General features: G+C 41.4%; 1 protein-coding gene across 2 annotated transcripts in view; it reads left to right on the forward strand.

Annotated features, from left to right (window-relative positions):
- PIP5K1B (phosphatidylinositol-4-phosphate 5-kinase type 1 beta) overlaps window positions 1–24547 on the forward strand; it is a 350208-nt gene that overhangs the window by 223609 nt on the left and 102052 nt on the right. For both annotated transcript variants that reach the window (XM_047767738.1, XM_047767739.1), the window contains exons 8-10: window positions 17791–18002; window positions 19590–19673; window positions 19798–19846. In XM_047767738.1, the coding sequence (XP_047623694.1) occupies window positions 17791–18002; window positions 19590–19673; window positions 19798–19846 (345 nt within the window). The remainder of the gene's footprint in view (window positions 1–17790; window positions 18003–19589; window positions 19674–19797; window positions 19847–24547) is intronic.

The raw sequence follows: 24547 nt of genomic DNA on the forward strand, positions 1-24547 counted from the left end.
TGGTCTGAGAGAAAATGATCTTAGATGTCTGTGCCTAGCCAAGAGAGATTTCCTTATGAGAACAGAAGACATTGTCATATGTGGAAGGAAATTTTTTTCTCCCTATAAATCTTCTTTTATAAAAACAATTTATTTTGAAATAATCATAGAGTCGCATGAAGAGAAAATACAGAGTGATCTCATATACTCATTACCTAGTTTTCCCAGCAGTAATAGCTTAAATAACCTTAGTACACTAGTATAACTAGGAAGTTGACATGGGGACAATCTAGGGATCTTTGTCAGATTTCACTAGTTTTACATGCATTCATGTGAGTGTGGGCATGGGTGTGTATGTATAGTTTATTCAATTGTATGCTTATGTAAATTTTTGAAACCACCACAATCAAGTATATAACAGTTCCTTCACAAAGACCCCTCCTGTTCCATCCATGTTGCTGCAAGTGACATTATTCTATTCTTTTTCATAAGAAATTTTTAATGGGTGTTACTTATATGAACTTGGTAACTCTTCTACAGATTTCAAATTTTTCAAAATAAAATTTTGAGGAAAAGTATGAAAAAAACATTTTTTAAAAAAGATTCTTCCTGCCCCTCCTTTTATATGTAGCCACAGCCAACTCCATCCCACCCCTCCCTAATCCCCTGGAACTACCAATCTGTTTTCCATCTCTATAATTTTGTTATTTCAAGAACCAGACACATCATGGCTCAACAGTTAATGAACCCAACTAGTAACCATGAGGTTGCAGGTTCGATCCCTGGTCTTGCTCAGTGGGTTAAGGATCCAGCGTTACTGTGAGCTGTGGTGTAGATCACAGAGCACCTTGGATCCCATGTTGCTGTGGCTGTGGCATAGGCCGGGGGCTACAGCTCCAATTGTACCCCTAGCCTGGGAACCTACATATACCACAGGTGCAGCCCCCCCCCCAAAAAAAAAGAACCAGGAGTTCTCATCATGGCTCAGTGGTTAACCAACCCGACTAGCATCCATGAGGATGTGGGTTCGATCCCTGGCCTTGCTCAGTGGGTTAAGGATCTGGCTCTTGGACCACTAGCCTAGGAACCTCCATATGCCGTGGGTGTGACCCTAAAAAGACCAAAAAAAAGAACTATACAGTGTGTAACCTCTGAGATCGGCTTTTTTTCATTCAACATAATACCTTTTTGATCCATCCAAATTAATTTGTATATCAATTGTTTGCCCCCTTTTTATTGCTGAGTTGTGTTTCATAGTATAGGCATACCACAGTTTAATCATTCACTCGTGGAATAGTATGTGGGTGTTTTCTAGTTTCTGACTGTTACAAATAAAGCTGCTATGAATATTTGCAATACAGGTTTTTGTATAAGCATAAATTTTCATTTCTCTGGTGTAAATGCATGCATGCAGCTTCTTTATTGTATAGTAAGAACGTGTTTAGCTTCAGAAGAAACTGCTATACTCTTTTCCAGAGTGGCTGTACCATTTTGAATTTCCACCAGCAATGTATGAGTGATCTGGTTTCTTCTCATTTTCACCAAGCATTTGCTCTTATCACTACATTTTATTTTAGCCATTCTGATATGTATATATTTAAGTCTCTTGTTAAAAATTTACTTGAGTGTGTACACCAGCAAAGCAAAAAATAAATCCAATAAAAGAGTAGTTTGGAGATCAAGGAAAGAGGAGTAGGAAAATGAAGCAGAAGAACTCTCAGTTAAGTCTAATGGCTGATCATTTATCTGTGGGTCTTAATGTAATTGCTAGAGGTTTGTAAGAAGTAGAGGCCTGAGGTGCAGGACTTTTAACACCAATAATAAGTCTTTCTAAGAGACTTTAAATGCTCATCTAACTCTATTCTATAGCCATTGGTATTTCTACATGGCATTGTAATTATGTGAGTATGCATTTTACATTTGCCAACTAAACTCTGCTCTCTAGGAGAGCAGTAATTGTGTGATTTCATCGTCTTTCCCTTCAAATCACTTCACACTTAATAGCAGTTGTTTCAGTGTTGTCTTTTCCTGAAGCTAAGGCAATAGCAACAACACTTTTGATAGGGTAAATCTTCCCTAATCAGTGAACATAACACAAGCAAGCTTTGATAATAGCCTACCCATGGTTTGGTGTGAAATACAACCAGAGTAAATCATCCTATCAGCTCTGTGAATGGGTGGATAATTGAAGTACATTTGTATTATTTATTTGGCCAGTGTCTGCTAATGACCAGTAAATCAGTAAATTGCGACTGTGTTGACCTCAATCTACTCAGTTATTAGGTGGTGATGGTTGTCCCCATTTAAGACTATCTGTACAACACAGCTGTTCATCAGTCCTGGAAAGGGGCTGATGTTTGTCCAGCTTTGGCAGTTGCTGCTGTTCAGCTCTAATGCAGGCGGGTGATGAAAAGGAGCTCCAACCAGCAGTAACAGAAGGGACAAGATGGTCAGTACCAGAGAATTGGGAGCAGCAGCAAAAATCAAGATACTCTTCTGTGGTGTTTTTCATGCCTGACTTTCTGCTTAGTGTGTATACCTTAGTTTGAGCCAAATAAGCAGTTTTCAATATTTCAAAACCTGCTATTCCAGTTTGGGATAGAGAGGGTTCTATCTTAGCTATAACCTATAGATAACAAAGTAGCTTAACATTGAAAGCATATCCTATATAATACATGATTATGAAATACATAGGCTCAATGTGGTACCTAATATAGGATTTTGTGGACAGCAGGAACACATTCCAAGGCTCAGTTCATCCATAGGTTGGTTCTGTTAAGGTTTACTATGGACTTGCTCCATACCAGCCAGTGCTTGACATTATAGGTAGATTATTGCGTTAAGCCTCATAACAGCCCTGCAGAGTGAGTGCCATTATTCCATTCTGATGGATGAAGTGGAGACGCAGGAGAGGTTAAGCTTCCCTAGGTCCGCAGAGCTTATAGTGCCAGAGCCAGGATTTACACCAAAACCCAGGTTATTTCATCTCTTCCCTCTCCTTAAGGGGCTTATAGGTGTGATGAAGGAAAGTTGGGGGAAATGAAAATATGAAGTAGTAGATGGGTATGGACAGGATGGGATGGAAGGGCCCAGTGACTGGTTTTCTAGCTCTGACGTGAAGCTGGTGAGAAGGTGCTGTAGGAGTTGAGAAAAGATTCCGACAAAGTAGACAGCGTGGCTTGGACGAGGCAATGAGTTAACTTAATCTCATCACCTACCTCAAGGGAGGAGGGAGAGAGGAAAACAGTGCCAGGTGACCGAGGAACATAAAGGAAAATTAATAATCCAAACATTTAATTTTGAAAGTTTAATGAAAAGCATAATCAAGCCCATTGGCACTTGCCAACTGTTCCCAATGTGTGTGCACATGAAATCCTATTAACTTAAAAGCAAACTTCTTTTTGAGAAATGTGATGGGGTTACAGTGGAGTTGATTGTTTTTTGTATCTGCTGGTGGGAGAGATGGGGGCTAGATGTACGCTTTTGAATCCTGTGTGAGCAGCTTTCGAGACTTCTCATTAACTACAGAAATGGAAGTATGATGGAGTCAGTCATGGGTTTGTTTGTTTGTTTGTTTTGCTTTTTAGGGCCGCACCTGCGGCACACGGAAGTTCCCAGGCTAGGGGTCTAATCTGATCTGCAGCTGCTGGCCTATGCCAGCGCCACAGCAATGCCAGATCTGAGCTGCGTCTGCGATCTACACCATAGCTCATGGCAAGGCCGGATCCTTAACCCACTGAGTGAGGCCAGGGATCGAATCCGAAACCTCATGGTTCCTGGTCGGGTTTGTTAACTGCTGAGCTGTGAAGGGAACTCCCCCATAGTCAGTGGGGTTTTTTTTAACCCTCACTTCCAACCAAATGGAATATTATAAAAATGTCTACAGAAAAGAATGGAAATGGAGAATGAAAATATCTTACTTGACCCTAAGAAATAAACTCCTTTTTCTTCCTAAAAGAAATACTACCTAAAGATGAGAGAACTTGGAGTTCCCATTGTGGCTCAGCAGTAACAAACCCGACTAGTATCCATTAGGTTGCAGGTTTGATCCCTGGCCTCGGTCAGTGGGTCGGGGATCCGGTGTTGCCATGAGCCATGGTGTATGTCACATACATGGCCTGGATCCTAAGTTGCTGTGGCCGTGGTGTGGGCTGGCAGCTGCAGCTCCAATTCGACCCCTAGCATGGGAACTTCCATGGGCCGCGTGTGCAACCCTTAAAGGAAAAAAAATAAAAGATGAGAGAACTCATGTATTTCCTGAGGTGTGGTGGTGGTGGTGGTGATGTGTCTAGCTAGCTTGCATTTTAAGTAACTTGTCCCTTATAAATATAAACATACATAGTAAGCCCACTTAAAGGAAGTTGAAGTCTTTGGGCTCTATGAAATAGAAATAGTACATGAGGGCTTTCTGCTCTTGTGTGAGAAGAACCTACCTGTCTTTGGTTTTGTAGTTGACCCCAGCTCTAGAGGTGAGGTCACTGTGGGCCCCAAATGGGAGGACTCACAGGCTCTCTAAGGGCAGGGAGCAAAGGGAAAGGCATGTCCACATGGGCCACCTCCTCCTGCCCCAGAGGATCCTGGGAAACCAGAGCAGAGAGCTCTAGCAAGAAGGGGACATGGCCACGGGGGGCATGAGGGTAGCAACCCTGGCTTTCAAGATGTTCCCGGAAAGACTTTGAGGTTGGTGAGGGTGGATCCACTTGCGATGCCAGTGTCAGTTTGTCACTTGAATGACCCTGTGAAACAGAGCAGAGTTGTAAATACCCGAGCCACAGGACACAGAGGGGTGGCGAACCCTATAAACTTGCAAAATGGGCATGAGGTTCCATAGCTTAGGAGAAACTTCTGGAATCTGGTGAAAGACTGAGTCACAGTCCCTATTTGAGAGTTTCCAAGGTCTGGGAAATGTTGCAGAATGTAGAAAATGGTTTAGAACTGCGCCTTGTGGAAACACCTTTAAACACTTTCCTCTTTTTAAAGGGGAAAATCACTTTGATTTTTATAGGGTTTTATATTATGCATTCACCATTCAGTGCACATTTACTGAGCAGCCATGTTCTGGAGGATGGGGACTGTTTGACTCCTTGTGAAAGGCCAGGTATTTCTTGGACCACACAACTGGTTCTCATTCTTTTCAAAAAGATGAGTGTATACTGACTTCTGAGAGGCTCATGTACATGGCTCTTCTCTGCCACTCTCAGTCGACAGTGTTACATGCCTCCCCTCTCCTGCAAGTGAATGTCCTTCATCAGTGTCCTTCCTCATAGACATCTTTTAATTTAGTATTTCCATCCATAATTCTTCTTCCTCACTTCTGTTCCTCAAATTTCCTTTGTGTGTGTGTGTGTGTGCGTCTTTTTGCTATTTCTTGGGCCCCTCCCGCGGCATATGGAGGTTCCCAGGCTAGGGGTCGAATCGGAGCTGTAGCCACCGGCCTACACCAGAGCCACAGCAATGCAGGATCCGAGCCGCATCTGCAACCCACACCACAGCTCACGGCAACGCCGGATCGTTAACCCACTGAGCAAGGCCAGGGACCGAACCCGCAACCTCATGGTTCCTAGTCAGATTCGTTAACCACTGCGCCATGATGGGAACTCCTGTTCCTCAAATTTCTGCACTTCTGTATTGTGAGGTAGAAAATTTCCATGGACGAATTCCCCACCCCTCCCCCCATAAGAGTGAAATGGCCAAGGATAATCTGTTATTAATGAATTTATGTATTAAATTTCAACTTTTTATTTAAAAGGATATGTCTGTGCACTTCTCTGCATGTATACTTGAAAAAAAAAAAAGTATTTTTAAAGGGATACAGGGTCCAATGGATACATCCATGGTCAGAGCTATTAAGGATGCAGGGAAGTTAAAACCTAATGTTGATTTAGAATATCCTCATCTAGCCTGAAAGTGAGCCCTGCTGGAGTCTGTCTCTCACTACCTTCCCCTCTTCATTTCCCCATATCAAGACCTCATTTGCAAACTTTGCCCATGTTTTGCCAATTCCAGCTGTTCCAAAGACAGAGCATTTGAGACACCAGCGCATTGTTTGCTGCATTTTTACCAGCATCTGGTAATCTGGCTTCAGAGGATAATGCGTGTTCTCTGGAGGGGAGATTCACCGTCTTCTGATTTTTCTCTTTGCAAAAGAGCCATACAACCTTTTCTATATTATTAGCCATTTCAGAGACTATGTCAACAACCTAATTCTCCAGGAATAGAGAAAGCAGTGATTCCAGGTTGCAAATTTATTTTCTCTATACTTAGTTGTATAGAGAAAATAGAGTCTTTTAATTTTCCATGTCCACTCTTGCCCACAAAAATCCACTTCCCCAGTCTTGAACTTAGCAATTAATACTATTTCAGGCTCTTCAGGTTTAAACAGTCATCCCTCAATGTAATTATTCTTCTTAGTCAAAGTTGGAGCCCCCCTCAGGATGGGCCTAGGTTGACCCTCTTGATTACTCCATCTTTTTAGGTAAACACATTGGAAATGGAGGTTATTGATCACATCTTGACACACAGAGACCAGAACATTACTGCAGGGGCTCCACTTACTGTATTCTCTTGCCACCTTAAATCATCTCCTTCGTGCTGTGTGGGACATGGAAATGAGCTACCCTCATATATTTTCTTTACTTCAAGATCCTAAAGGAATTCCTTGCTAGTGTTATTAGCTTCCACAGCCTGGGTCTTCTATCACTTCTCAAAATTTACTATATGGGTAGGTGCTTGATACTCTTCAGAAACTGTTAAGTTTTTCAGTACTAATGGTGACTTGTCCAGATTCTTCCTGCCCTGAGGAAACTTTAATGATCTCAGAGCATGGTCTGGCTTGAAACCACCACAGGTATCTCAGTTGACAAATGCTACCTTACCTTCCTACCAAACTAATTACATGTCATTCAACAAATAGTTTTGAACTCTTGTTCTGAATAAGGCTCAGTGCTAAGTCTGTGGGGTATGGCCCTCACCTCAAAGAAACCTAGAGCTTAAACCGTAAGGCAAACCATTGATACCTTACTTATCATGGACAGACGCTCTCATCCTTCTTCCTTCTGCTTATTCATTTAAGGGAAGAGGGAAGGGATGAGGACTTTTTCCCCTTTACCCAGAGAGGCAGTCCACCACAGGGGATGGAGAATAGCAGATAGGGAAGAGGATTCAGGAATTTCACCTCATGCATTGAAGTGCAGGCAGAAACTTGGACCACACATGGCCTCTGAGGCTCACCTATGGACAGCCCCAGGCTCACAACTGTCCTGCTAGTGAAACCACAATGAAGCAAATCATTTATGGTGAAGCAACTAGAAGATGGAATGGGAAGTACTTGAATTTTTATTATGTTACTTTTAAAGGTGTTTACAAGATAATTTATTAAGACTTATTTACGTGTGGAAACAAGGTTTATATAAAGAAAAAGATCCACAACCCCTCTAATATAGAAGCTGATGAATATATATGTGTATATATGTATACATAGTTCATTCATCTATATATTCATAGATAGAGCGTTTAAAATAATAGATGACTAGTTCTCATGCCTATTAGGTACACTTCTATTACTTTAAGCTCTTTAAGTGAGCAAAAAAAAGCCTTGGTATAGGTTAATCAAGCACAGCCCAGAATTCTAAATCACTGCATTAGACACAGTGAAAAACACATTATTGCCATCACTAGGCTAAGGATTGAATATTTATTTCAGTCTGCTTTAGCAGCCAAAATTGTATGGCTTGTCTCACAACCTGTTTTTTCCCTTTATTATATTAGCAAAGAACGCTCTGAGCTTTACTGAGGAAATTAAACTAAATTTAAAAGACATCATGCCTCTTTAACTGAACTTGAACATGCAAGGAATTTTGGAGCCCTACTCCAGGGAGCTGACTTTGGGAGAAATGGCAGACCCTTGGGTTCATTTTACCCTAAACCAATGGATCCAGAAATGTCTCTGCATAAAATCTTCAGGATACTATTTTGAATTGCCTTGTATTGTTGAATTAACACAAATATTTTTGCCAGTCATTTAACCTTTTATTCAGGGACTAGACTAGGCCAGTTGGAACAATTACTCCAGGACCTTGATATATCTTCCGATCAGCCCCACATCTTATTAAGTTGGTTATTCTTTACATCTTCCATCAAAGAATGATCAGGCGAGATGAGCATAGAACATGGCAACTTTTCTGATTTAATCATTTTAGTTGAGATCCCAAATAACTTTTTTATTTTCGTCTGTGCCATCTCTTGCCTGTCATCAGCATTGATGGTGGTAAGTTAACTCTAAACAGATATATAAATGCATTTCATCTAAGCATTTTAAAGCAGTATATGAAACTTTATTTTTTTTAAATCCAAACATATGCAAAAGTAGACAATATGACAATGAACCCCCATGTACTCTGTACCAGCTTCAAGGATTTTCAGCTTATAGCCAATCTTGTTTCATCCCACTACCCCCCATCGAATTTGAAGCACATCCCAAGCCTCACATCATTTTTCTCAAACATTTTAGTTACAATCCCTACAAATTAAGGACTCCTTTTTTAAAAAGTGACTATAACCCCTTTATCATGCCTTTACAAAATTAATAACTCTCACTAGTAAATGTTCACATTTCTAGTTGTTTTAGGGGGAAAAAACTTTTTTATATAGTTTTGATCAGGATTTAAATCGGGTTTATTTGTTAACCACCCTCCTTCACCTTGGTCACTTATTTTTTCATTGGGAATATTTATTGAAGTAATTGGTTTTTTTATTCCATTATCTATGCTTGACTAATAACATACCCATAATTTCTTTTAATGCCCTCTCCCCTGGTTTTTCATGTAGATTGGGTGTTGGATCTAGGGATTTGGTCAAATTTAGGTTTGATTTTTTTTTTTTCTCCACCCAACCAGAGGCACATAGTGTCAGAATGCCTTTCTTTCTGTGATGTTAACGGCATTGATGACCATGGACTAGATCCATTAATTCTTTAAGGGTTGTAAAATGGTGATGGTCTTGTTTTGTCACACTTTAACTAGAATGCTCAAAATATTTCTAACAAGAGAGTGCCAAGCACCTAATAGATGCTCAATAAAATATTTCATGAATGGATTAATGTCCATAAGAGCCCCTGAGACATGGGAAATTGTTAGCAACCTTACTTGCCTAAGATGTAATTAAAGAGCATCCCTTCCCTCCTAGAAACACCATCCTTCTCCACTTTGCATAAGGCATCATTTACAGATTACTTGAACTGCATTATCTTTGCTACTCTTATTGTATTCTGATGCTGGGTACCAGTTTTTAAAAGCACCTGTTTTTCTTTTTTTTAATTTTTTCATTATAGTTGATTTACATTGTTTTGTCAGTTTCTGCTGTATAGCAAAGTGACCCAGTCATACATATGTATGCATTCTTTTTCTCATATTATCTTTCATCATGTTCCATCATAAGTGATAGACATGGTTCCCTGTGGTATACAGCAGGACCACATTGTCCATCCATTCTTGATGTAACAGTTCGCATCTATTAACCCCAAACTCTTAGTCCATCCACCTTCCTTCCCCTCTCCCTTGGCAACCACAAGTCTGCTGTCCAGATCTGCAAGTCTTTCCATTCTATAGATAGGTTCATCTGTGCCATATTTTAGATTCCATATACAAGTGATATCACGTGGTATATTTCTCTTTCTGACTTACTTCACTTAGTATGAAAATCTCTAGTTCCATCCATGTTGCTGCAAATGGCATTATTTTCTTCTTTTTTATGGCCGAGTAGTATTCCTTTGTGTGTATGTACCACTTCTTCTTACTCCATTCATCTATTGTTGATGGATGTTTAGGTTGTTTCCACGTCTTGGCTATTGTGAATAGAGTTGCAATGAGCATAGGGGTGCATGTATCTTTTTGAATGAAAAATTTGTCTGGATATATACCCTGGAGTAGGACTGCATATCATATAGTGGTTATATATATTTAGTTTTCTGAGGAGCCTCCATACTGTTTTCCATAGTAATTTTATCAATTTACATTCCCACCAATAGTGCAGGAGGGTTCCCTTTTCTCCACACCCTCTCCAGCACTTGTTTGTGTACACTTATTAATCATAGCCATTCTGACTGGTATGAGGTAGTACCTCATTATAGTTTTGATTTGCATTTCTCTCATAATTAGTGATGTTGATCATTTTTTCATGTGCCCGTTGGCCATCCATATGTCTTCTTTGGAGAAATGTCTGTTTAGGTCTTCTGCCCATTTTTTATTTGGGTTGTTTGTTTTTTTGCTATTGAGTGTATGAGCTTGTATATTTTGGAGATGAAGCCCTTGCTGGTTGCACCATTTGCAATTTTGTAGGTTGTGTCTTTGTGGGTTTTTTATGGTTCCCTTTGCTGTGCAAAAGCTTATAAGTTTGATTAGATCCTGTTGATTTATTTTTTTAAATTTCTATTGCCTTGGTAAAGGCATCTGTTTTTCACTGGTTGTTTGAACTCATCTGATGATTTTTCCTTTCACAGTCTTATGCCAACTTAACTTTATTCCTTACAGATTGGAAAAACAGAGAAACAGAGGGCGGGAATGCTAAGGAAGCCCTGAGATGTGTTTCAGAACAGAGCCTCCATCTTAAACTCAGCCCCAAGCACTCTTGACCCAGCCTGTGAATTGCTTTGCAAAGGCTTTCTAAAAAGAAATGTGATATTCTTACCAGATTCCAAGCTCAGCCTAGTTTTAGCAAACAAGCTTGCCTTTTATCTGGCATTTAGTTGTGTGCCTACTAAGCAGTAAATTAAGAGTCTCTAAATAACAGCTTGATTTTTGTCCTTGACACAGTGCATATAAATACCTCTGGTGTGGGAAGGTTTGAAAATACTGTAGGCTATTATCTATATTTTTTTCTGACAATGTAGAGCACAGGATCACAGCACATGCTTTCAGTGCTAAAGATTTTACATAAGTATTGTAATCATAGACTTTAGAAGCAGAATATCTAAGTTCTTATATTTGAGATATAAGATGTAGTGCTATACATTCTTTGCTGCTGAAGAGTTTGCTTGTTCACATGGAAAGCAATAATGTAAATGCACATTTCTGCTATGATCAGAGTACACAGCATGGAGTGAAAAGTAAAATAAGCCTTTGGTGAGTGGAATAGTCTTATGTGTATGATAGGAAAAATGTAAATAAACCTAGAGTCAAATTTTATTCCATAGAAGGACACTGATAATGTGCTTGGTTTTTCAGAGGGGAGATGTCCTCCTAATATTTTATGAACATCATGAGTATAGTCTTCATGGAGTTAAGAATTGAAATAGGCTTTGGAAAAAAAAAAAAAAACATTTGAATAACCTTCTGGAAGAAACAGCATGAGCTGTTGGTCTTACCTCTTCTGGGCACATTTAGGGGTAATTAAAGGATTTCAGTTTGAGTAGGCTGGGAGATGTCTCTAGACAGGTATTAAGGAACAGAGATGTTGGCTGGGGCCACTGTAGCAAGGATCTTCAGGGTCACCTAAGCTGTGGTGAGAGGTGGGCTCCTTCTAGCAGAGGAACAGAAAGCAGTGTGCAGCAGGCTTTGAGAAGGGGTTGATGTCACCTGTCAAGCAACGGTGTTGGGAATGGATCAGAAAGGGAAGGGGGGGAGTTGAAATCAAAGCATTAGTAAGAAGGATCATTTTGATTATAGAAGCTACAGGATTGGGTCACTTAATGAAAGGAAAAGGAGTCATAGAGTCTGAAATCCACATTAGAATGATTTTAGAGAAAAGAGAAAAATGGAAAGAACTGCTTTGGGGGAAATGAGTTTGGGGTTGCAGCGAGTTTAGAAGTATCCAGAAGTTTAGAAGTGTCCAGAGGCCGTGGGAAATATACAGGACCGGAGCTTAGGAGTGAGTTCCTATTAAAGATAACATTTTAGGAATTGTCTGTAGAGAGATGATATTTGGAATCTCTCCCTAAAAGAGTATTAAATCTGTCCACATCTCCCTGGAGCTCCCGAATTGGCCCCTTTTTCGAGTACTGTCATCTCTTACCTTCACTGTTGATACCCCCAAGTCAAAAGAAGGTCCCCCTTGTGTGTGTGTGGGGGGGCGGTATCTCCACAGCACCCAGGTTTTTCCTTCCAGGCTTTATTCCAAGCTGTGGTCCAGGCTTGTGCCATTTTCAGGATGGTTTAGTTGTCTGTTTTACCTCCCCCAAAGATCGGGCAACTTCTATGGTGCCTGGCACAGAACCAAGAGAAGCTAGGCCACCATAGCTGAGGATAAGTGGAGATTTCAGAGGGTATGGTCAGCAGTGATGGATTCTACAAGTGGAGGAGGACAAGAACCGTAAGAAGAACTAGCATTTATTAAGTACTTTCTGTATGCCACGGCTGTCCTAAGACTTGACACGGATGAACTAACTTTCATACTAGCTCTGTGAGATAGGTGTCCCTATGATCTCTGTTTTACAAATGAGGTTACCAAGCCCAGAAAGGTTATATAATCTGCTCAAGGACAAAGCAATAGGGGAGCCATGAGTCACCCTGGGGCAGCTGGCCCCAGAGCATGGAGTCTATCCTATAGGGTAGCCATTTGGGCTCCTTTTAGCAGAGGGACAGAAAGCAGTGTGCAGCAGGCTAAGGACTATGGCACAGAAGACAAAAAGGGAAAAAGACCAGCCAATCTTTATGAATGTCGGCTGTGAAAAGAAGATAGCAGTGCCTCTCTTTCTAAGATGATAGGACAACTCCTACATTAACTCACTAATTCTATAGAAATCACATGTGAATGAGAGCACCCGATGCATCGCCAGCCGTGACAGCCTAGAGGGTATGCTTCATTTCAGGAACAGATAGTTTTAATCTCATCTTCAGGATGTTGTACCAGCTGTTTTGACATTGACTTTTTAACCACATTCCAGTATTATTACTGACTTAAAATGGTCCTTGAGGAAGAAGAGCAAGAAATAAGCTGGTTCTAACAATAAAAAGCATTGGGGTATTTCAGCTTGCTTTCAGTTTTACATACACCTGGGAATCCTTTCTGCTTTTGCTTTTTCGCAGGTGAGGGAGTAAAGTCTTAACCAAGCTGGGTGGAAAAGCACCTGTATTTGCATTGCTGCTGACATTTGCATAGCAAATGCATAGGTACAAAATCCACCAGCAACAGTGAGGTCAGGAAGACATCCTGGGAAAAAATACATGCCTGAGTGACAGACTAGACACCAGTCTGTCTTGTTGTCACAGGATATTGCACCCTCTCAACGCTCACACGTTCAGATTTTGGCAGATTTATCGATTCCTTTAATTAAATATCTGAGAGGATATGAGAAACAGAACTTTTTTGTTCCTAATGGATGCAGATCTGCAATGCACGTGACTAAAATCTGTTCCCAGAATCTTTCCTTTTACACAGGTTTGGGAATTTCACTTAAAATATATGTCCGTATAGCTATCTTTTTCTTCCTTAACATTTTTTTTTATGGATAGTGACTTTCTCCAACCTAAAATTCAACAACCATGCACAACCCTCCACACAAGACAGGAATGGAATTTATCTTTTTTTTTAAGGCTTTCACTCAGAAAGTAGAAGCTGGACCTCCTGAGGACCACCAGCCCCCTTCAAGGATGCTGGCAGTCCAATTTTTTTTTTTGTCTTTTTGCCGTTTCTTGGGCTGCTCCTGAGGCACATGGAGGTTCCCAGGCTAGAGGTCCAATTGGAGCTGCAGCCACCGGCCTACGCCAGAGCCACAGCAACGCAGGATCTGAGCCGCGTCTGCAACCTACACCACAGCTCACGGCAACGCCGGATCGTTAACCCACTGAGCAAGGGCAGGGATCGAACCCGCAACCTCATGGTTCCTAGTCAGATTCGTTAACCACTGCGCCACAACGGGAACTCCCTGGCAGTCCAATTTTAAAGTGCAGAGGAAAAGAATCTCTTTTTAAAATTTATTTGTAACTTTTTCTTAGTTTATTCTCTCTCAAAGTTTTGGTTTGGATGTTTTTAAATAAACCCAAACTAATATTTGATTACTTAAAATACTGACCTCGTCTCTTGCTTTGTCCACTAGTTAAAGTTGGACCAGAGCCTGACTTCTTACTGCTTATAAAATGCATATGTTCTCTTTGGACTATCCTTGGGCAAGAAAGGAGACTACAAGTGCAAATGAAACAGTTCAGGTGGGGAGTTCCCATTGTGGCTCAGTGGTAATAAACCCTGCTAGCATCCATGAGGATGTGGGTTCAATTCCTGGTCTCACTCAGTGGGTTAAGGATCCGGCATTGCCATGAACTGTGGTGTAGGTCGCAGACACGGCTCAGATCTTGCATTGCTCAGGCTGTGGTATAGGTCAGCAGCTGTAGCTCCAATTCCACCCCTAGCCTGGGAACTTCCATATGCCATGGGTGAAGCCCTAAAAAGCAACAACAACAGCAAAAACCAGTTCGGGTGTAATAATGCATGAAAAATTATTATAAGAAACTATAATAAAAATTATTATGTAAAGAAAGACTATTAACATGTGGAATTCATATCTGTATGCGTTGCAGAGAAAAATGAAACAAATATGATGGTGTCCAGAAGTGCCTTTCCGTTTCTACAACTCTGGATGCCTTTTAGGAACATTTACAACGTTGTCGCAGGACCTGATTAGAATTTGCTTTTGAGGCTGGTTCATTGCTTTTGGAATGTTTACTAACGGGTACTTTGGGCTCTAAAGCTCACAAGGCTGTGATTTTTACCCATTGAACACAGGACTGTTCCCTCAGGCAAATCATGAGGCCATTGTTTTATAGCCCATTGACCAGAATTGCCATGTCAGCCAACCTTTTCCTGCTGAACAAGCAAGCAGTATTCCTGGGTACCTCCAACCTAGAACTTTTAAAGGAATCCAGACGTGCCAAAAGGACACTGGGAAGCAGGCTAGAAGTGCATTCCTATTTTTGTTGGCTTTTTATGAATTTCTCTTTTCAGCAGTATAACCCCAAGGGTGTCAACTTCTAGCTGACACCTCAGTGATGAGCAATGAGTCGCCATACATTATAATCACAGCGGTAATAACTAGCAGTTAATTGAACACTTTCTTTGTACCAAGAATTTTTTAAGGACTTCATCTGCTTTATTGTATTTAGTTTTCATAGACATCCTGTACAGTAGTTAATGTTACTCTCACCATTTTCCTGAGGGAGACTCTGAGGCACAGGGAGGTGATATAACCCACTTGGGGTCACAGGGTTTGTGTTCTATAATCTGCATGTCCCTCTGCAGCAGTCTCTCTAAGCAGGGACATGCCAGCACTGATGAATGAGAGTTGGAAACCTGGCCTCTGCAGATGGTGACCATTGTACAGGGTTGTCATTGACTTGGGGGAGGGCAGCGCCCACAATCCCCAAGCTGTGCTTTAAGGATGGTGGAAAGTTAGGAAGGCTAAGATCCTCGACTGCTTTTTCCTGCTTAAAGAAAGCACCCAATATCCATTAGTGTTTTCTTTAAAGAGGCTGTCCTTGGCAACCCTGATGCAAACCTATCTCATCGCCCACCTGGCTCCATGGTGCTTTCTGGAAGGGTGAGACCTGTGTATGCCTCCATGGGGACCAGTCAGTGGCTTGGATGCCCAGCACTGGGTCAGCAGTGAGGGGCTTTTCCTGTCGCCCTTCCTTCCCTCTCTAGTCTTGACAACATCACTGCTTCTTAGGTTGGGGGAACCCGTTCCACACTACTGTGAAGCCATTCTCTGATCTCACGGGTTCGAAAGTGCAGGGCCTAAACCGCTTAAATAAGATTCTACTCTCATCTTATGCCTGCCCCCTTTCTGAAAGTACTCAACCCTAGTATACTGAAAGCTGAAGGCTGGGCACCCTGGAACAGTTGAAACTCAGTTCCTATCCACTTAAATTTTCCTCACTGCTGGCAAAGAGGCATAAGACCCTGGAATAACCATGTTTTTTGAAGGCGTATATGCCGTGGTTCACAAAGCTTGCTGTTAAATGGCATCCAGGAAGTGGCAGGCACAGACATTTGAATCCTCAGGCCTGACCCATCTTTACGTTGCCATAAATGTCTGATGAAGGGAGTTCCCACTGTGGCATAGTGAGTTAAGGGTCTGGCATTTTTGGCATTATGGCTCAGACTCAATCCCCGGCCTGGGAATTTCCATATGCCATGGGTATGGCCAAAAAGTTAAAAAAAAAAAAAAAAAGTCGGATGATGGGAGTTCCCATTGTGGTGCAGTGGAAATGAATCTGACTAGTATCCAACTAGCATCCATGAGGATGAAGGTTCAATCCCTGGCCTTGCTCAGTGGATTAAGTATACAGCATTGCCGTGAGCCGTGGTGTAGGTCACAGCTTTGGCTTTGATCTGGCATTGCTATGGCTATGGTGTAGGCTGGGGGCTACAGTTCCAATTCTACCCCTAGCCTGGGAACTTGCATATGCCAAGGGTACGACCCTAAAAAGGAAAAAAAAAATGTCGATTGAAATGCACTTGGGCTAAGGAAGAATGAAAAGCATAAAAAATTCTAGGTGTATATTCCATTCCTGGTTAACTGATAGTCTACAGACTCTGATCCCCAAGGGCATCATCTCCTGACTTGAGTACAGAGACATTATCATGTTGATTCATTCAGAGATAGTTATTCTGCCATCCAGGCTTGTCTTACTTTCTGGGCTGTTTTGATTCCTGAGCAGCTTTGTGTGAGAAATGCCAGGAATTAAAAAAATCTGTTGTAGAGAGGAATCCTAGACAATCTATTAAAAAAAGAAATTTATCCTAGAGGAAATCTTCCCTCCTGAACACTCCTCCCTAGGTGAAGAAGCATCCTGAGTATCAAAGACCCACCCACACTCGAGAGCCGTGTTGACTGCCTGCCTCATATCTCAACCTTGTCCCCATGGTTTTCTTGTCAGAGCATTGCTATTCCTTTGTCTGGCTGCATCTAGCTAGTTTTATTTGTGGGGGGGACTACATCCACGACATGTGGAATTTCTCAGGCTGGGGATCGAACCCGTGCCACAGCAACAACTCAAACCACTGTAGTGACAACACTGGATCCCTAACCTGCGATGCCACAAGGGAACTCCTGCATCCAGCTACTTTTAATTCCTTCTCTTGCCTACTGTTTGCTGACTGGATAATCACGCAGTAAGTCCTGTTCTTTGTTGAGACCATACATTTAAAAGACTTGCACAGGGAACCAAACGATAACTTTGGAAGACAGGCTTTGAAAAGGAGATGACTAAACTCTAACAAGATGAAGATTTTGAGAACAGAATCCAGGCAAAAACCCTCTCCAGCTGGGTGTTTCTGCTGAGGAGGGTCAAGCTTGTAGAGACCATGCCCTGTTGGTTTCTCACCTCTAGTGCTTAAGAATGTGGATGCTGGAATTGACTTCCTGAGTTTAAAACCTAGCAGCGCTACTTACAAGCTGTGTGATATTGAGCAAATTATATATTCTCTCTCTGTTTCAATTTTTGTCATCTGCAAAATAGAGACAATAATAGCACCTAGCTCAAAGAGTTTTGAGAATTGACTCCTAATGAACCACTTAGCACCTGGTACACAGAATGTGTTCAATAAATGCTATTAGTGAAACATCCATAGATTTCTAAGGAAAGATGTGCGTCCTCTATATTTGCACAAAAATATCATCTTGGAGCCATGGTGATAATCCTTACTGCTTATGACCTAATGATAACCTCACATGTTTTTATTTTGATTCTTCCTCTATCAACCCCCCCCCAAAGGAGGGAAACAGGAACACTGTGTAGGCATATCTAGAGCCCTCTGATTCCATGCAGATGAGGCTTATAAACCATTGGAATGACTGGTCTCCTGGTTCTTTTTCTCAATCAGGTGCTAGAAAGCTTCAAGATTATGGACTATAGCCTTTTGCTGGGAATCCACGTCTTGGACCATTCCCTCAAAGAGAAAGAAGAGGAAACTTCACAAAATGTGCCTGATGCTAAGCGTCCTGGGATGCAAAAAGTTCTCTACTCAACAGCAATGGAATCCATCCAGGGGCCAGGGAAATCTGGAGATGGGATCATCACAGAGAACCCAGACACGTAAGTGCAGCCATCTGCCCATACATTGCCTTGATGGTGGCAGCCAACATCATTGGGAGTTAAATGCTATTATGTTCCCTTCATGGTGGCTCTTTAGGAATAGGTTCCTACCTGGTGCTAAAATGGATTAAGCCAGACCTTATTTGCATTCATCTGTGGATAACTAGATGAGTGGCAGTTTTTTGAGTTATGGTTCTTTCATCTACATGTTTGCTCTTTTCAAATGGCTTCCTTTTTAACAATGGCTAAAAATATTTTTATCCACTTACTACATATTCAAAATATCTACCCCAACAGCGGGAATATACTTTGAATTTGAATAAACATGTATTTCAGCAAATACGTGCTAGAAATTATGTCTGCAGTTCAGAGCTTTTTATCTCATAAGAGGATTCTGTTATCCTACTCCTACACACTGGTAGATGTGGTCTCTTGCTTCAGCCAGATGTGATAGTAACTGCAAGATTAGTTTGCATGTAGAGAGAGTGTATCAACTAACAACAACAACCAAAGGAAATTATTGAAGTGGTTGAATGTATCACGTGTGTGAACTAGCTGAGCAAGAAGCCTGGAAGAAATCATTCTCTGTAAGCGCCTGCCTTGTAAGATTCTCCAACAATGACTAAGTGCAGGCATATTTCACTTTATAAAGGAAATCCATACATACAAAGGATTTTTTAAAATCCTTGCTATAAATCCATCTAAATGTCCAGTGATTGATTGAATTATTTTATATCAGTACAGTGAAGTCCCACAAAGTCATTAAAAAACACATTAGCATTGAATATGAAGAAATTTTCAATACTTTAGCAAGAAGTGAAAAAATCAGGTTGTAAAACAAATTAAATAAACATTTTTTTGGATTAATAAACACACACACACAAACACAGAAAGGTGTGCCAAATGTTAATGGTGGTTATCTCCACATCCTAGGGATGGATTCTTTCTATGTTTTTCTTTGTGCTTTTCTATATTTTATGTTAAAATCTCACAGTGAATATGTAGAACTGTTGCAATTTTTTTTTTGTCTTTTTGTCCTTTTAGGGCCGCACCCATGGCATATGGAGGTTCCCAGGCTAGGGGTCTAATCAGAGCTGTAGCCACCAGCCTATGCCAGAGCCACAGCAATACCAGATTCAAGCCACGTCTGCAACCTATACCACAGCTCATGGCAACGCCAGATCCTTAACCCACTGAGTGAGGCCAGGGATCGAACCCGCAACCTCATTGTTCCTAGTTGGATTCGTTTCCACTGCACCACGATGGGAACTCCAAACTGTTGCAATTTTAATAAGCAATATTTTAAAATATTTTTAAAATTCTTGCTCAGGGTTATAAAATAAGAATTTTTAAATTGGGTTTTTCCCATCCAACTCTTCAGAATTGATAGCTATACTATTATTCTTCTCCATGGGAAAAAATATCCTGTATTCCCAGGAAGACTTTAGCTAAAGCCCAAAAAATGATGAAGGGAGAGATATTCAAGAATTCATAAAGTTTGCTCATTTGAATTTGTAGTCTATTTATTAGAAATGATTTTTAACTTCCTATTCATATAGAATGTTTTCTCTTTTGCCCTATCCACAGAATGGGAGGCATTCCAGCTAAAAGTCATAAGGGAGAAAAACTACTTTTATTCATGGGCATTATTGACATTCTGCAGTCATATAGGTAAGAAAGCTGGGGAGATAGCCTTTTATAAATTTCAAAATAAATCAATAAAACAGTCTGAAAATTCCCCAAATGGGAGTGATTTTAAATTCTTATTTTTCTTTTTCTGTCTGTTTCCGTTTAGGTTAATGAAAAAGTTGGAACATTCCTGGAAAGCTCTTGTTTATGATGGGGTAAGTGATTTATCATGCTCCTTATTAAACTGGATATTTTTCTGATTTATCAGAGACTTTAAAGTGTGTCTAAAAAGCCGTATCACTTAAAGAGGAGAGAAAACAAAGATCTTTATGAACTCAGAATCTTAGGCTAGCAGTTTAGTTCAGATCTAAGAACAAAGACAACAGAAATGTAAGTAGTTCTTCAAATAGAGACCATCCAGCCTGGTAGAGGCCAGGAAAACAAAAGGATGTCTTGTTTTTATGTGCAATCTGAAGGGCCCAATTATAAGGTGATGAGAAAAAGGAAGGAACTTTCTTTTTTTTTTAGGACCACACCCAAGGCATATGGAGGTTCCCAGGCTAGGGGTCTAATCGGAGCCGTAGCCACCAGCCTACACCAGAGCCACGGCAATGCCAGATCCAAGCCTCATCTGAGATCTACACCACAGCTCGCAGCAATGCCAGATCCTTAACCCACTGAGCAAGGCCAGGGGTCACACCCGCAACTTCATGGTTCCTAGTTGGATTCATTTCCACTGCGCCACAACAGGAACTCCAAAAAAGGAAGAAACTTTCATGGGCATTGGGAAGACCAGTAGGATGGTTGAACTGAAATCCTCCCAAGACCAGGCTTTAGATGGGTTCAAACCTGACTTTGATGGTTAGCAACCCTGGGCTTAAACCCTTTGTTCAGACCACTTTACTGACCACTTGACCCAGACACATCGCTCATTTGACCTCTCTGAGCCTGGTTTCCCATTTGTAGCAGGAGCCTAGTAATAGTACCGAGACCTTGCCTCATAGACTGATGTGAGGGTTCAATCAAATAACATGCTTTAGTATTAAACTCAAAGTCTAACACATAATAAGGACATAGGAAGGAAAAACTTGTAAGTCCTATTGGGTTTATACATGACAAAGGATGCCTAATAGGAAAATGGCTTTTGGACCCAGAATTGGCTTGACCGAAGAAAACAAAAGTGCAACCTCTATGAGTCTAAAAGTGATTCAGTGAATTAGACACTAAATATGAAGACGTTTTAGGAAGACATTTTAGCCATTTTATTTCTCTTCCATATTTCTTTTCATGTATACGTAAGACTTGAGGTATGATAAAATCTGTATCTAAATGAAAAAAATAAAAAGAGCAATCTTGGAGTTCCCATTCATGGCACAGTGGAAACAAATCCGACTAGGAACCATGAGGTCTAGGGTTCAATCCCAGGTTAAGGATCCGGTGTTGCCATGAACTATGGTGTAGGTCGCAGACATGGCTCGGATCTGGTGTTGCTATGGCAATGGCATAAGCCGGCAGCAACAGCTCCAATTAGACTCCTAGCCTGGAAAACTCCATATGCTGCAGGTACGGCCCTAAGAAAAAAAAAAAAAAAAGAACAGCCTCTCTTTCTGTCTCACTCACTCTTTGCACACACATACAACTTCCTATCTAGATGTTAGAATTAAACTTCCTGGAGTCCCCGTCGTGGCGCAGTGGTTAACGAATCCGACTAGGAACTATGAGGTTGCGGGTTCGGTCCCTGCCCTTGCTCAGTGGGTTAACGATCCGGCGTTGCTGTGGCTCTGGTGTAGGCCGGTGGCTACAGCTCCGATTCGACCCCTAGCCTGGGAACCTCCATATGCCGCAGGAGCGGCCCAAGAAATAGCTAAAAAGACAAAAAAAAAAAAATAGAGTTAAACTTCCTGCTGCTGACAGAACATTTATGGCCTCAGCCCCCCTCAGTTAATAACTTGAAGTGACACTTCCAAAGAATGTATTGATCAAAGAATTGCTCACACATTTTTTTTAAATGTTAGCAGACACCTTCCTTTGAAAACAGATGAATTATTGTTGCTATTCTTCTCCTTTCTTAGAAAAGCACATCCACTTTCTCAATTCTTTGGAAGACTGGTAATGACCTTTCAGCATGAAAGATCTGCGTTTTGTCCACAGGCTAAGCAGTGACCTTTGTCAGAATCCACTTTTAAACAACAGGTTCACAGGCTGGTTTCTGAGAATCCAACTTAGGCTTAGTATTCAAATCAAAGATTCTTTCTTTGGAAAGGCCAAGATGGTGGGTTAATTTTTCTTCCCTTCTAGCTGAGAAAAGTAGCAGCGCTATGATGTGAAAGGGAGAGTGTTAACACCTGCTATTTCATTCTCCTTCTGTTTTCTGAGACAATTTCAATTCCCTGTTGCCAGATGAGATTTTTGATCCAAATGGCCTAGTCCCAGGTAGGAGAGGGGGAGATAAGAACACCCCAGAGGCTTGGGCAGCAGGGAAATTACTCTGTATGATTCTGTAATGGTGGCTACATGTTATATATTTATCTAAACCCATAGAATGTACACACCAACAGTGAGCCCTAATGTAAACTGTGGACTTTGGGTGATAACAATATGTCAGTGTAGGTTCATTGATTGTAAGAAGTATACTGCTCCAGTGCAGCATGTTGATACTGGGGAAAGCTGTGCCTGTGTGGAGGCAGGAGGTATGTGGGATGGCTCTGCAATTTCTGCTCAGTTTTGCTGTGAACCTAAAACTGCTCTAAAAAATAAAGTCTATTAAAAGAAAAAATAGGAATTCCTGTTGTGGTGCAGTGGAAACAAATCCTATGGGGGGCCATGAGGTTTCAGGTTGGATCCCTGGCCTCGTTCAGTGGGTTAAGGATCTGGTGTTGCCGTGAGCTATGGTGTAGATTGCAGACTTGGCTTAGATCCTGCATTGCTGTGGCTGTGCTGTAGGCTGGCGGTAACAGCTCCAGTTAGACCCCTAGCCTGGGAACCTCCATATGCCACAGGTGTGGCCCTAAAAAGACGAAAGTCAAAGACAAAAAAAAAAAAAAGCAAAGCAAAGCAAAAACAAAAGGCCTAGTCCTCTGTTGGTCAGATTCTTCTAAGGAGCTCTATCTTTGTCTTATTGGCCGTACCATCTGTTTGGGGGTGTCTTTCTTTTCTTTTCTTTCTTTCTTCTTTTTATCTTTTTAGGGCTACACCCAAGGCATGTGGTGGTTCCCAGGCTAGGAGTAAAATTGGAGCTACAGCTGCTGGCCTACACCACAGCTACAGCAACGCCAGATCCAAGCCTTGTCTGTGACCTACAGCACAGCCAATGCCAGTCCTTAACCCACTGAGCAAGGCCAGGGATCAAAGCCGTGGCCTCATGGATACTAGTTGGGTTCATTACCACTGAGCCATGATGGGAACTCTTGGGGTGTCTTTTTTAAGAAAGCCTCTGTGTTGATTACATATTTGTGTAATTGTAAGCAGTCATTAAGACTATGTGTTTACAAGTGTGCCTCTTTAAACAATGCTTCTTCATATCAAAAAAGACCCACAGTCTCACTTCTCTTGGAAGGCAAAGGCTGAGTCTTAATCATCTTCCGTCCTACTTTTCTTTTCTTTTCTTTTCTTTTTTTTTTTTTTTTTCTTTTCCTAGGGCTGCCCCTGAGGCATTTGGAGGTTCCCAGGCTAGGGGTAGAATCAGAGCTGTAGCTGCTGGCCTACACCACAGCCATAGCAAAGCCAGATCTGAGCTGCATCTGCGACCTACACCACAGGTCACGGCAACCCTGGATCCTTGACCCACTGAGCGAGGCCAGGAATTGAACCTGCATCCTCATGAATGCTAGTCAGATTCGTTTCTGCTGAGCCATGACAGAAACTCCCATAATTCTAAATAACCGTACTTGTTGCCAATTTGTGTCCATTTCTGACAGGAGCTGCCAGAATATGGGGGAGAGTGCATGTCAGACCAGTGGGAAATTATCCACCACATCTACAGCACCACTGATAGTCTGGAGGACCATTCATTATAACTCGCCCCCAAACGGTTCCTCCATATTATGCCCTTCATAACATGCTGATTATAGAATTACCTTGTGCCTCCTGTAACACTCAATTTCACAGATGAAAAAACTGAGGCATTGAGATTCTGTCTTTACCTAGGATCACACAGCTTTTTAAAATCAGAGCTAGCACTAGAACCAGGTCTCCGGATTCTGGTCTAATGTGTGTTTTTTCTTCCAAACCCACTATAGGCACTTTATAGGATCTAAACATAAGTTTTTTAGAAGTTTCACTGTCGGAATCCATAAATCTGGAATCAAAATGGAGCACTAAATAAGCAAATTTACTATTTCCAAGGATGTTGATCTTGGATAGTATATATACAACTACAGAATAAATGTATAAAATTTTCTTCTTCATCCATTCCCCTTCCAGGATTTGTAATAAAATGCCCATTCAGTCCTAAAGACTCCCACCAAGCATGAGTCAATTCACCTCAGCTCTATTCTTCCTTATTATTGGGAAGTGAAATCAGCAAAGTTTGTTTTTTTGCCTTTGATCTCACTCTTTCATTTGCTTGTTTAAGTCCCCAATTTTTTTTTTCTTTTGGCTGTGCCCTCAGCATGTGGACATTCTTGGGCCAGGGGTCGAACCTACGCCACAGCTATAACCAGAGCCACAGCAGTGACAACGCTGCATCTTTAACCTACTGAGCCACCAGGGAGCTCCTGTGTCTCCATTTTTTTGTTCCTGATTGAAAGTAATATGTCTTCATTCTAGAGGACACTTGAGGCACTGTTTGCCTGTATGTTAAAAAAAAAAAAAAGGGGGGGGGGGATTTTAAAAGCTTCCCATGGCACACAGTGGAACAGGGATCAGCTGTTTGTTTTATAAAGCAGAGTCTTTTGCTATCTCTTCCCTGCCCCTCT

The sequence above is a fragment of the Phacochoerus africanus genome, chromosome 2 (assembly GCF_016906955.1).
Source record: "Phacochoerus africanus isolate WHEZ1 chromosome 2, ROS_Pafr_v1, whole genome shotgun sequence".
Taxonomy (NCBI): Eukaryota; Metazoa; Chordata; class Mammalia; order Artiodactyla; family Suidae; genus Phacochoerus; species Phacochoerus africanus.